Source organism: Carlito syrichta, unplaced genomic scaffold (assembly GCF_000164805.1).
Source record: "Carlito syrichta isolate Samal-C Ts95f unplaced genomic scaffold, Tarsius_syrichta-2.0.1 Scaffold302862, whole genome shotgun sequence".
NCBI classification, from domain to species: Eukaryota; Metazoa; Chordata; class Mammalia; order Primates; family Tarsiidae; genus Carlito; species Carlito syrichta.
Genome location: NW_007246958.1, coordinates 1526812 through 1542027, shown reverse-complemented (window position 1 = coordinate 1542027; position 15216 = coordinate 1526812). Strand labels below are relative to the sequence as shown.

Below are 15216 nucleotides of genomic sequence, written 5' to 3'. Positions count from 1 at the left end.
TCAAGGACCCTAGCTTGCTGGAATGACTTTGGTTTTCAAGATAAAGGTGAAATTGTTGTGAACTCCATCTCAGATTTCTAGGACTCTTATGGATGGAGAAATGGGAAAGGTGGTGAGAGTCAGAGCCTAGTGTGTCTTCCTAACCTTCTCTTCGTTCCTGGTCCCACATGTGCGGATTTCTCAATTTCCACACTATTTTCTTTTCTGCATCTTCTGCCTATTTTCTGTATTGCATTTCCTCACTGGACATTACCCAGATCTTTATTTCCCCAAATGTTAAGCATTAGCTGACTTTATTAAAATATTAAAAATATAAGACAAGGAAAGGGGAAATTATATTGAAATTAGAAACAATGTAATAGTCCTATCTGCCAGATAATTTTTCTTGACCTTCTACTAGGTTATCAGTCACCTGCCATGTAGCTGGGTCCTCTCTCTTCTCGGAAATCTTTGGTCTTACTGTCCTTACCTCATACACTTCTATAACCCCAGTTCCCTTACACTTCTTGTGCAGAGATGCCAACTCTCCCTTCATCTCATCACCAACATTCAGGGTTTCTACCACAGGGCTTCATCTTCTAATATACACGCAGTGATTTCCATTCTTTTTTTTTCTCAAGTACATTCTAGAAGAATTTTGTATCCCCTCACACATTTTTAAGTTGATGTCTAAGAATGTAATTATTGGTACATCGTCTACATACTCTTAGTCTATTTAAAATATTCATATATCAAATCTGCAGATTTAGCAAATTCCAGTATGAAAAATGGCTGCAATATAACTGAATTCTTCAAACCAATTCTTATGATCAGACGAATCAACCAATCTAACTTATCTTCTAACAGAAGAAAGAATTGTCTTAACTTTTCAATTCAAAAATAGACTCAATTCATAGAAATAGATATATGGTTTGTGAGCAAGGGCTAGTGGACAAATAGATGCAAGAAAACATATCTGCTTTCAGTATTTCTTTCCTGTGCCTGCTTTATTTTGCTCACAAGGGATTTTTTTTCCTTAGGTTCCCTGTTATCTAATCGCCCTTTTGCTTGGCACCCAAGAGATGTTTATACCTCAGGGAAAATGCACTAGAGTGAAAATCAGGATGACTGAGAGTCAAGATATTCCATTGCAAAGTGAGGAAAAGATGATTATATTAGGGGGATGGAGAGAGAGGACTGGGCCATCATCTTTTCTTAGACTAGTTTTAGAAAAAGGCATCAGGAAATTGATGTCCTTAACATTGTTTGCTCCTGTGTGTTGCCCTCTGGGTCAGTAAATATAATTTGAAGACCATTATAGTATATTACAAACAAATATATTTCTTTCCCTGAGAGGTGGTCTATATTTTCCTTGTAAAATAAACATATTTTACAAGGTTATTCAAATACCATGCTAGGCATTGTATACTTAACTTGGTTATGTAAATGATATGTGTAATGAAGAACACATCGAATTTATAGTTCTGCAAAATTCAAGTGCTGGAATAGCATCTGGACTTCTGAGCATGAGGAGGTGCAGTGGGAAACAAATCAGTAGCTTATCCCCATGATGTGCTATAGGCAGGGATAAACATTTTCTGAATAAGACCAGATAGTAAATATTTTAGGCTTTTTGGAAGATAAAGTTGTTGCCGACACTATTGAACTCTGCCATTGTAGTACAAAAACAGCAATAGATAACATGAAAGCAAGTAAGTGTTCCTGTTTTCCAATAAAATTTTATTTACAAAATCAGGTCGTGAGCTGAATTTGGCCTGGTTGGTAATTTGCCAACCCATGCCCTTAGCTATGGCCTCATATAGCAAAGGAGAATAAGGTCCAGTATATGAGAGAGTACCCCCCAAAACCCAGAATTATATTTTGGAGGGCAGGCCTCTTGTAGTTCAGGCTTTTCCCACTAGGCATGTCTTCTAGGAAGCCATTGGCATCACTGTACCAGTTAGTGTTGTAAGAAACTGCATTCAGTTTCAGTGATTTTTTTGGGGTTTTGATGAGATTCTTTTGATGCATTTGTCCATTTCATGACGGGTGATTTATGAGCTCACCTGTCCATACCACACTGAGTATTCAGAAATTTTGACCAAAGACAGCATGGCCTCAGTGTCTCACCTCCCAGTTTATCTGATCTTGCCTGGAGCGACTTTTTTTTGTTTGTTTTCTCGGATGAAAAGTCCTCAAGGGGAAATGTTTTGCTGATGTGAAAGAGGTGAGCCAAAAAAAAGCAGAAACACTAAAAGACATCAAAACTGACAAGTTCAAAAACGGTTTTGAGCAGTGGAAAAGTGTCTCAATAGGTGTATTACATCAAACAGAGTCTTTTGAAGGTGATGGAAGTTTAATCATGTAAGAATAAGTACACATTTTTTAAATAAATAAATTCCAGGATTTTTGGGTCCCCCCTCATATATGGCCCAATACACATATGTAAGTTTAAGCCAGTGACCTCCAGAAGACATTATTTAGTTTTATCATTCAAAAGAAAATATAAAACATCTTTCCCATCTTACATGTTCACGCTAATAAAAGCTAATGAATTTCAATTGCCAGTATATCCACTCAGTATTTCTGATTTAAATCATAATTTTTACCCACTAAGTATGTTTACCTCCATTTCTTTAAATAGAAGAGATAATTCAAAAACTGGCAATTATAACTTCTTTAAATCTATATAATGTTTAATTAAGAAAATCCAGGAATATCTTCTATTTCTTTTAATCTAGCATTGTGGTTTTTAAAGTATGACCCCTATACTGGCATCATCAGTGTCACCTGGGAACTTGCCAGTAATGTACATTCTTGGGCCCTGCATCAAACCTATTGAATCAACAACTTTGAAGGTTCTGTAGTCTGGTTTCAACAAGCCTTCCAGGTGATGCTGATGCGTGCTAAGTGTTTAAGAACTACTGGTCTAGTGTGTACTAGGTTTAGTATGTACTAGGTTTTTACTAAATTATTTTTCATTGAAAGATTTTCACATTCTTCCTAAGTAATGTCATTCAATTTTGACTTTTTTTCTGCATGCCTTCCATTTCTCTTACACAAACTGAAAGTTTCTTAGTTGATCTCACCTTCCGCTATTTTAGATATTCATTCATTCATTTAATAAAAATGTGTAGCATGCCTACTATGTGCCAGGCACTATGTTAGACACTAGGTATACATCAAAGAATAGAGAAAACAAAATTCTGAAACACTTGTAATTGCATCACATTGTGGAGGAGCCCCACAATGAACAATAAGTCAAAGTATTTTATATATTAATAGAAACTACAAAGGAAATAAAAATGCCTGATAGTGATCTAAGAAAAATTAGCTAGTGTGGTCAGGGAAGGGTTCCTTGAAGAATAGATGTTTTAGCTGAGGCTCGAATAGTAAGAGAGAGCCAGCCTTTCAAACAGCTGGAAAAGGCAGAGGAAATAATAATAAGTAACATTTACTGAGTTTTTGCCATGTGCTAATTATAGTTGTAAGGGCTTTGCATATATTTACTCTTAATTCTGACAACAAACCTGTAGAGCAGATGTTTTCAATATTTCTATTTCATAGATAAGCAAACTGAGGCACAGAGAGGGTGGATAATTTACAAAAGTCGCATAACCCTCAGGATTCAGAGTGAGATGAGATTAGAGAGATAGATAGGGCTTTACTTGCTAAAGTGAGAATGTTGGATTTACTTCTAAATGGCATTGAAGCCATTCAAGAGTGCTGAGAGGCTACTGACTTGTTCTGATTTACAGAAGGATTATAGAGGAGGTAGCTGGGAGCAGGGAGCATGATGGAAACTATTACCAAGGGCCAGTTGAGAAATGTTGGTGGCTTGGACAAGAGTAGTAGCTATGGAGATGGGGTGATGTGGATGGAAGTAGGTTTTAGTTTGTACTAAACAAATTTTAGTGATTAAGGAAGTAAAAGAGAACAGGAGGACAAAGGAAGCCAGTCTAAACATAACACTTCTGACCCCAAATGTGTAGGTTTTCCACACCAAACAATTCTCTAATTATCTTCAGATACCAACTGTCCTAGAATTTAAATCAATTCTAACACTAACCACATGGAATTATTGCAGACCCTACTACAGCTTAAGACTGTCCGCCCACTTCAGATGCCAGCTGAAAGTACTGAGTCCCCAAGCTTTACTCACACTCCTGACCGATTTGACTAAAAGTAGGGGGATTTCCACAACCACTTTCTCAGGTTTGATAATTTGCTATAATGGCTCACAGAACTCAAAGAAACACCTTACTTCCTTTTGCCGGTTTATCTGTGTTATCTTTGTTTGTGTGATAGTTTACTTAGAATGATGGTCTCCAGCTGCATCCTTGTTGCTGCAAAGGACACGATTTTGTTCCTCTTTATGGCTGCATCATATTCCACTTTGTATATATACATGTAATGCGGTAACCCCAAACCTGAGAGGGCTTGCAAAGAAGTCACCTGAGGTCCAGCAGGGAAAGACATTGATTTATTAAAACTTATGAGAGGCAGCGATGGTGGTAGATGGCTGAAGAATCTGCACCTTGTGGCTGTATAGTAAGCGGTTTTATAACCAAAGCAATCGTTAATCATTAAATTTCAATACAATGTTTTACAATTACTTTGATTAAGAGTAAGTGATGACGACATTGTTTCCAGCTTTGCTTGGTCACCTGCATCCTGTGACTCATTACTGGGAATATGCATACCCTTCTGAACCAGCCTTGACTGGTGGCCACTCCCTGAGGGAGAGGGGCAGAAAGAAGCCAGGTATAGGGGGAAACAGTCTATGTCTGGACAATATCACAGTACCACATTTTTTTAACCAGTTCACTTTTCATGGTATGCTCGTTGGTTCCATGTTTCTGCTATTGTGAATGGCGCTACAATGGTATTTTAAAGAAAGGGGTTTGTTTGAATCTGCCAGGGAAAGAATGTACATAGAGAAGAGAAGAGGGCCCAGAACTAAGAGGTGGCACTCCTGGGGCACACTCAGAGGTTTGGTAGAGGACAGGTAACCTCCTGTCATAACCTCTGGCTTTAGCTGGTTTGGGCAGCCTGGGATCCCAGTGGAGCACCCTTGGGAGGGAGGGTGGATCCATTACCAACCTACTGAGAACCAAGTGTGACCGCACGCTCTGACCTTCACCCACAGTTGATTGATCTAGTTACTCTCTGTCCTAGACTTGCTACTGCACTCTGAATTCCCATTATCTGAACATGTTCTTTATTTTTGAGTATCTGATCTTTAAATTTTACGCCTTCTGAGAAGCCTCTCTGACACCTCCCTCTCATGTCTGGTTACTGTCACCACTGTGCTCCCACATCGAGTTGCACACTTTAATGTGATAGTACTTATCACATGTTAACTACTTTTAGCTCTCTCTCTTCTCTTTCAGACTATTCAGAGCCAGTGCCATGCTCTTCATCTCTTACTCGGCACTTGCAGACTGCCTAAAGGGTCTCAGTCTCATTCTCGGTCTCAGTAAATATCTATTGAACGAGTGATTGAAAGAATTCCTCATACCTGGTACCCATTAGCATTGGATATGCTGCTCCCTTCAGTCAGTAGATTTTCTTTCCATAAAGATTTCAGGAAAAAATAATATTTATTAGCTATGGAGCAAAAGCAGATTAGAAAGGTGTGGTTTCTAGATAGTCATTATTAAATTAACACTAAAAATAATGGTAATAATAACAAATATATAAATACCACCTTATACAATTGAACAGTTACCATATGCTAGGCACCACTCTAAGTTTTGTGTGTCATTCATAAATTAATCCACAAATTAGATCCTCAGAGGTTCTCGTTTTAACACTGTCTGAACAAAGCACTTTTTTTCCTTCAGTTTTAGAATTTGTAGTCTTTTTGGTGAGAAATACCCCCGCAACTTATATTTCTTATATTCTCTGCAGTCCTTATCACTTTTCTCTCCACTAAATGCCAAATAAATATTTGTTCATTTGCTTTAGTACTGATATTGGCTGCACATGCAGAGATCTCTATCACTGTTCAAATAAAGTTCTAATTCCAACCATAGTTTTTCTAAATTATTTCTCTAAATTACCTTAGAAAATATTGGGCTAGTTTTGGAAAAATGTAAAACAAGTAAAATTTGTGGCACTACTATCTTTCCATGGCGTACCAAGATAGCTTTCAGTTGGTAATCATTTTTGTGGTACTTAATAATTGCTTGTAGATTAGACCATGTGTGAAAGACTACATCATGTGCTGGTCATGCTCACACAAATTAAAACCAGGGTTTGCCTTTTTAGAGGATTGCCTTAGCAAGAATTCACAGCTATTATATAGCTGATTTTATTTTATATCCTGGTTAAATAGCTAATGATTTTCTTGTATGGATAATAGGAGAAGACAGATTTTATGTTCAAAGAAATTTGGGAATATTGGCTTAAATATCTGTCGACTGCACGATTTTTCAAAGCCAATACCATACTAATGTGTCCAGTGAATCATCATTAGCATCAGCATCTCCCATATTTGGTCAGCTGTGGAACCTTTCTCCTCCTTCAAACATTTGACATCTTGTAAATATTTCATAGAACACAATTTAGAACAACTGTGGTATTTAGGTCATGAAGATGCAGAAGGAATGCCTACTATTTTCCAATCTTTATTATGGGAAAGCAAAAGCACAAGTTATGAGGGGCAATGTCTGTGAAGTTAAAACAAATATCCCATAAGGGCACTTATTTCCTTTTCATATTAGATCACTTCGATCTGAGCAAATAAGCAGGTCATAGTTGAATGGAGAATAGTGCAATATATCACAGTTACAGTGTTGAAGGGCTCACCTTTCCTCAACTCAAGACAGGAAATCTCCACATTTTTCTTTAGTCTCTAAGTTCTCCAGAAAGGCATTAGGATTATCAGTAGTCTGGCTTTAGCAGATTTCTCACTGTTCTAACACATTTATGCCACCCTGTATGCAAACTGGATGCATTGCTGTTTCCTGAACACACTCATGTTTTCTGCAGTCTTCCTTTTATTCTTCCTCTTTCTTTTGCCTGGAATATCCACCCATTCATCTCCCCATGTTGAAGTTGGATAGTTGGCTAATTCGCTATATATTTACTGAGGTCGACTCCATGTAAGACACTAATTATCTTGTAATTAAAAAAAAAATATGCTCATAGAATATGTTTCTTTTCCTCTAGTTGAGCATGAACCCAACTAGCTTTTAACTACCTTAGAATACAAGGGGGAACCCCCCCAAAACCCAGAACTTATTTATAAAAATTTGTATATTCTTACATGTTTAAACTTGTCACTTTCAAAGTACTCTCCATTTGATGCAATACACCTATCAAGATGCCTTTTTCACTGCTCAAAATAGTTTTTGAACTCTTCAATTTTGAAGTTTTTTAGTGCTTCTGCTGTTTTTTTGTTTCACTTCTTTCACATGGACAAAATGTTTCCCTTTGAGGACCTTTTTCATTCGAGAAACAAACAAAAAATGTTGCTCGGGTGAATAGGGAAGGAGGGCACAGTGGTCATGCTGTTTTTGGTCAAAAACTACTTAACATTCAGCACGGTGTGGGCAGGTGCGTTGTCACCAGTTACCAGTTTGCCTCAATTTTGGACGTTTTTTCTACAAATCGTGATGCATTCCTCTCAAAACTTCCATATAAAAACTTTGGTTTACTGTTTGACCTGGAGTAACAAATTCTGAGTGTACTACAAAGGACTCACCTTCCAAAAGATAATTCTTGTTTTTTGGGAGCCTCGCCTCATATGTTACATCTCACAGAATAGTTTCCTTGTCTGCATGATGTACCAGTTAACTATGTGCTTAGCCCTTACCACCTAGTAGACTAAGTGTATTGCAAGCAAGAGCTGTGCCTTACTTCTTGACACTGAGAGGGACTTACTCAGCTCTTGGTCCTACTTGGCACTTAAGAATCTGTGCAGTTTAATGTAGTGTATGGGTACCCCTTTGGGGATTAGTAGAACCAGAGATATAGAACCAGAGACTAAACCCTGCTTCTCAGATTCCACTAACTGAAGATATTTGCTTCTAATTCCTCAGGAATTCTCCTGTACTGACAGACTAGGTTTTCCAGGTAGCACCCAACCAGCCCGCTCTTGCAGAATGATCTTGCTTAGAACAAACCTCATCCAGAGTCAAAGAGAGACATGTCTGGAGACCCTGTGTTCCACTCACCCACAAGTTTTCAACATGACCAGCAAGCAAATGCCAAAAAGAGAAATGAGTTGACTTAATTAAACTGACAATGTTGTTAACTTTTATTAAGTGAGCACTGTCAAAACCAAATTGAAACCTGAGTTGTTTAAATAATTTTCAAAATGTAAACATTTTGCCTAAAATATTATTAACTAAACTGTCTAGTTTGATTGACAGGTATGATTTGAAGATTGACTCATCCTGCAATCCTTTGACAGATACCTTCAGTTTAAATATCAGATAAAGTATGCACATCACATTAGGAAGTTTTGATACACTATGTTTAGAGGGAGTGATCATCCTTCAGCTAAATACCTGTACCCCGTTGTCCCTTTTCCAGTGTTCTTTTGAAATGAATGACTTAAAAAACAAATCAGCAGGATAGAGGTGGAAGAAAGCCAGGTGACTTCTCATATGTTTTTCTTTGTGCTTCTGATATTCAGTCTTCTATTGCTTTTTCCTTGAGTGCAATGAGAATTTGGACAAGAATAAGATGAGTGAAAATTGAGCACCTTCCTGACCGGAACTATCTGAGTTATTTAATAGAGAACCAAAATTGGATACCAATCCAGCATGTAACAGTAATCAGCACTGATTTGTTTTTTTTGTTTTGTTTTGTTTTTTTAGTGCCATACATTTTATTTTGTCAAGAGGAAAATGATAAAGAAAAAGGGGCAATACATGAGTAAAGTTGATATGAAAAGATTAGTGTAATACTTTCTAGCCATTTTAATCCATTCATTTTTTTTCCCATTTTTAAAAATTCTTTTTACAGGCAAAGGTAAGCTCAAAGTGTCTGAAGATGATTTGAAGAAACTCCTTCTGATTAAATGGTGTGCTTTGGAAGCCATTCGTTTACGATCCCCTGGTGTCATTACCAGAAAAGTGGTGGCACCAGTTAAAATTTTGGTAAGCTTTGGTTTTGTTTAAAAATAATCAACCTCCTAGGGGAAAAAAAAGTACATATTTTGTCCACACATATTTTAAATTGTCATATTATTGATTTATTTGTTTTAAATTTACACATAAATTTGTATATATCCATCTTGAACATATAGTTTTGAAATACATAAACACGGTGGAATGACTAAATCAAGCTAATTAGCATATGCATTGCCTCATATACTTATCACTTTTTTGTGTAAGAACACTAAAAATCTACTCTCAGCAATTTTCAAGATTATTACTAAGAATAGTCACCTTGTCATATAATAGATCTCTCGAACTTACTTCTCCTGTCTAACTGAAATTTTGTATCCTTTGACCAACATCTCCCCAAATCTCCCACCACTGGTTACTATCATTCCACTCCACTTCTATAAATTCAACTTTTTTAGATTTCACATGTAAATCGAAATTTTTCATGCAGTGTTTGTCTTTCTGTGCCTGATTTGTTTCACTGAACAAAATGTTCTCCCGGTTCATTCATGTTGTTGCAAATGACAAGAGTTCCTTGCTTTTTAAGGATAAATAGTATTCCATTGTGTATATAGACCACATTTTCTTTATACATTCATTCATTGATGCACAGAGGCTGATTCCACATCTTGGCTATTGTGAATAATGCTGTAGTAAACATAGAAGAGCAGCTATCTCTTTGACATACTGATTTTATATCCTTTGGATAAGAATCCAGTAGTGGGATGGCTGCATCATATGGTAGTTCTATTTTGATTTTTTTGAGGAAACTCCATACTGTTTTCCATATGGCTGTTCTAATTTACATTCCCACCAACAGTGAGCAAGGATTCCCTTTTTTCCAAGTCCTCTTCAACACTTATTATCTTTCATGTTGTTGTTTTTTAAATTATAGCCATTCTACAGGTGTTAGGTGATATTTCACTGTGTTTTAACTTTACATTTCTCTGATGATTAGTAATGTTGATCATTTTTTCATATACATGTTTGTTATTTGTATGTCTTCTTTTGAGAAATACTCTTTGCCCACTTTAAAAATCTGGTTTCATTTATTCATTAATTTTTTACCTATTGACTTATTTTAGTTCCTTGTGTGTCTAAGATAGTAACCCCTTGTCAGATGTGTGTCTTGCAAATATTTTCCTCCATTAGGCTTTCTCTTCACTCTGTTTATTGTTTCCTTGGGTGTGCAGAAGCTTTTTAGTTAATTTAATCCCATTTATCTGTTTTTGCTTTGGTATCCTATGCTGCTGGGTCCATATCTAAAAAATTATTGCCAAGAACAATGTCATGGAGATTTTCCCATATGTTTTTTTCTGGTAGTTTACAGTTTCAGGTCTTACTTTTAAGTCTTTAATCTATTTTAAGTAGATTGTTATATATGGTATGAGGTAATGGTCTAATTTCTTTTGACTACATGTGAATATCTAGTTTTCCCAACACCGTTTATTTGAGAGACCGTCCATTTTCCATTGTGTATTCTTGGCACCTTTGTTGAAAAACAATTGACTGTAAATGTGTGAATTTATTCCTGGGCTGTCTATTCTTTTCCATTTGCCTATGTGTCTGTTCTAATGCCAGTACCATGCCGTTTTGATTACTATGGCTTTGTAGTGTATTTTGAATTCAGATAGTGTGATGCCTCCAATTTTATTCTTTGTTCCAGGGTCTTTTGTGGTTCATGTGAATTTTAGGATTGTTTCTTCAATATCTTTGAAAAATGTCATTAAAATTTGATAGCACTTATCATTATGTAATTTCTCAAATTCCATTAAGCACTAAGTAACTCTGGTACAGGTTACTAATAAGTTGTGTAGCAATATTTCATTAATATAGGAATTTGTCTGTTGGCAACTGTTTTAACTAAAATGTAGCCCCTTAATAATCACTCTGACCATGTGATCCTGTATCAGAATCAGTATAATCCTATTTAAATCAGGGAGATGGATTGGATGGCCTTATGTCTGCTGATTCAACCAAAAAGTATTTCTGAGCAGCAGAGAACTGAGAAATTCAAGATGTGAAGCAAGTTCTTTTATATAGCCAGAAGACAATTTGGAGCCACAGATTACAGATATAAGAACAGGTAGCAGGAATGTCGTGGATGATCTTAATTTATATTAGGAGTCAGCAGCTGAGTGAAGAAGAGATTCTTTCTATGGACAAAGTAGGAGAAAATTCTCAGTGAGCCATGAAAAGGTGTGTGCACATGGCAGACTTTCAGCTAAGTATCTGTGCATCAATATGGCAGAACACTATTTTTTTTTCAGAATAATTTGATTGAGGGCCTACATTATCCAGATAAATCACACTTAGTCCTTCACTCTTGTTTCCTTTTTTAACACACAGCATGAGAGTGCTTGGACTCAAATCAAGGAAATTCCCTAATAGTAGAACACAGATAAAAATCCAAATTTTGTAAAAGTTGCAACTTTTGTCTCCAAAGGAGACATGGCTTGTTTAACTGATCTTACATAAATTGTTGCATTTAGTCTTTGTAGGATTTTAACAATTTGTGACTTTAAGCCAGGTGTGGTGGTTCATGCCTGTAATCCTAGCATTCTGGAAGGCTGAGGCAGGAGGAAGCTTGAGCCCAGGAGTTAGAGACCAGCATGGCAACGTAGCGAGACCTCATCTCTATTAAAAAAAACCAAAAACTGAACCAGGCATGGTAGCACGTGTCTGTAGTCCCAGCTACTAAGAAAGCTGAAGAGGGAAGATTGCTTGATTCCAGGAGTTCAAGGTTGCAGTGAACCACGATCATGTCACTGCAGTCTGGGCGGCAGAGTGAGACCCCAACTTAAAAACAAAAACAGTGTGCTTTTAATTAATCAAAGTATTAATTACTTTAAACTATGAGTATTAAATGAGACCCTTTGAGAGTAAATAGTCAGATATCTTGAGACAATTAAGTAGAGCAATATGTTTATACTCTGAATATTACTAAACTTTTAATTGAACTTTTATTAAGTCCTATTTATATTCTGGTTAGTAAAGAATTGCCTGAGCCCGCGGGTTTGAGACCCGCCTGGGCAGCTTGACGAAACCTCATCTTTACAATAAATCAAAAAAGTTAGCCAGGTGTGGTAGTGTGCGCCTGTAGTTCCAGCTACTCGGAAGGCTGAGGCGGAAGGATCGCCGGAGCCCAGCAGGTCGAGGCTGCGGTGGCTGGGAGCGGCCACTGCACTCCAGTCTGGGCGACAGAGTGAGACTCCAACTAAAAAAAAAAAAAAAAAAGAATTGGCTTAGATAGTTGTCTATCAGTGGGCATCTTGATTGTTGTTTTAAACATACAGATCCTATACATGTTTTGATAGACTTATGCTCAATATTTCATTCATTTTGGAGCTTTTGTAGATGAAACTTTTTAAAGTTTTGATTTTCAATTGAACATTACTTGTTTATAGATTTTTGTGTGTTGACTTTGTCTCTGCAACTTTTTACACTTCTTTATCGGCTCTGGGAGTGTTTTGTAGGTTCTTTGGGATTTTCTATGTAGACAATATTTTTATTTCTTCCTTTGTGATCTGTATGCTTTTTACTTCCTTTTCCTACCTTATTGCACAGGCTCTAACTTCCAGCACTATGTCGACTACTAGTGGTGCCAGTAGATATCATTGCATTGTTCCTGATCTTAAGAGAAAAGCATTTAGTTTTTCACCATTAAGTATTATAGGGTTTTTGTAGATGCTCTTTATCAAGTTGAAGAAATTTGCTTTTATTTCTAATTTGCTGCTACTGTTTTTATCATGAATGGTGTTAGATTTTGTCCAGTGCTTTTCTGCACCAGTGATTTATAATCATGTACTTTTTCTTCTTCATCTGTTCATATGGTGATCATTTACTAATATTGAATGCTGAACCAGTCTTTCATACTTGGAGTATATCTCGCTTGATCAGGGTATATAATCCTTTTAATACTTTGTTGGATTTGTTTTGTCAGTATTTTGTTAAAAATTTAGGTTCATGATAGATATTGGTCTGTAGTTTTCTTTTTTGTGCTATTTTTTCTGGTTTCTATATCATGACTCTCTTAAAAGGTGTTTTCTGTTTGTTTGTTTGCTTGCTTGCTTGTTTGTTTTTTGCTTATACTGTCTCCTGGTCATAAGCACTCAGATTCTTTCCTTCTTTCCTCTCTCCTTCACCTGCCCTCCCTAGTTCCATTCTCTCTTATCTCTCCCACCTCTCCCTCTCCCCATTCCTCTCCTCCTCCCCCCCTCCCCCTCCCTCTTCCTCTTCCCCTCCTCCTGCCTCTGCTTCTGCCTCTTCTTATCTTTCTCTCTTTTGGACATTAATTTCTTCATGAAATTTCTTCTCTCGTTTCCTCTTTATGGCCTCAATTCTTCAGGATTGTTTTTTTATCCCCAAACCTGTCTCTTTTAAAGTTCCCATTTCCCCTCATACTAACTGCGCCTGTGACCAAAACAGGAGAAAAATCCATAAGGATCTTCATATCTAAATTCTTTCAGATATTTTTTCCTGTTGCTTTTCATTTTCTTCTCTCTCCACGAATTTCAGCCTGGCCTTCAACACTCGCCATCTTAGGCTTCCTCCACCAGGCGTTCTTCTGGCTACACCTATGACAGCTCTGCCTCTTCTCACACTAGCATGCAGCTGGGGCTATTTCATGAGCTAAATCTATGAGATCCTCACAGGGTAATTTTATAATAAAAACATTTTAATTTGTTACATAGATTTACTTCCCAGACCCAAACCAAAATATATCTCAGATTTCAAACCATTAGGCACATGCCACTTTCCAACCAACATAACACAATTCTTTTGAACTGGGTTCTTTTTGGCTTCTGCTGTCCTGACCTTCAATATGCTTATGCTGTTCATTTATCTTTTTTTCTTGACTATATTTATACTCCAATACTTTCTTTTTCAAGTAGACATCACTGGCAAGTGTGTTTTCTTGCCACTCTATAATTATCCTTTTAACTTTTCCTTCATCTTTTACTCTACTATCACCTGAAGTCAATCTTCTGTGCCCTCCCTTCCCTTTTTCCCTTCTAGCACAGGAGATTTCTTCTGCAAATGTTAGTTTCCTGGTTATTTCATTTTGGTTTTTTTGGGGTTTTTTGAGTTGGAGTCTCACTCTGCCACCCAGACTGGAGTGCAGTGGCTGCTCTCGGCTACCACACCCTCGACCTGCTGAGCTCCAGCAGTCCTTCCGCCTCAGCTTTCCGAGTAGCTGGAACTACAGGTTGCGTGCTACCACACCTGGCTCATTTTGATTTATTGCAGAGATGAGGGCTCGCCAAGTTGCCCAGGCGGGTCTCAAACCCCGGGGGCTCAGGCAATCCACTCACCTCAGCCTCCCAAAGTGCTGGGATTACAGGCTGAGCCACCGAGCCCGGCTGGTTATTTCATTTTGTATTTCATTTCAGGACCTTTAAAAATGACTTAGCACTTTCTTCGTCCTTCTTTGTATTTTGATTTTACCATAAAGTGTTGACACAAATATATTTGTTTCACTATAAAATTTCTATGCAACCTACTCGTTCACTGGCCAGGCTGCAACACTGATCCCGATACAGCTACTCTATATCCCACCATCCCTTAATCCATCTGAAACCCTTAAGTGAGTAACTCTTGTAGGGGCTTTTAACTTCATATCTTTGACAGGATTATGTCCTACCAAAAGGAGTCATAATATTTGTTAAGGCCTTTAACATCTCATATTTTTTTTCAAAAGTAGTTTTACTTATTTGGCAACTTTACCAGATGAGATACTCATGCTCCAACATCTTCACACACATATACATTCTTGATGTACAAAAACCCAACAATCTCTTAACTGTACTAAAATAATTATCTAACATTCTCTTTGTATGACATTGATAAAGAAATTCATGTTTCATCATAGTGTAAATCTACAAGGAGGGTACCCAAACAATACTCTATCTTTTGGAGGGTGGGCCTTTATAGTACAGGCTTCCCCTGCGAGGCAAGTGTTCTAGGAACCCATTGGCATCAGTGTACCAGCTAGCTTGTTGTGAGAGGCTGCGTTCAGCTTCAGTGAATTTTTTTTTTTTTTTTTTGCGATTCTTTCAACACATTTGCTCATTTCTTCAAGGGTGATTTATAAGTGCACCTGCCCATACCACTC

The 15216-nt window shown here is 37.2% G+C and overlaps 1 protein-coding gene across 1 annotated transcript in view; it reads left to right on the top strand.

The window, feature by feature from the left end:
- The window catches only part of LOC103259544 (24-hydroxycholesterol 7-alpha-hydroxylase-like), an 81841-nt gene that overhangs the window by 28720 nt on the left and 37905 nt on the right, over positions 1-15216 (top strand). The window contains exon 4 of the mRNA XM_008057207.2: positions 8959-9092. Within this exon, the coding sequence (XP_008055398.2) occupies positions 8959-9092 (134 nt within the window). The remainder of the gene's footprint in view (positions 1-8958; positions 9093-15216) is intronic.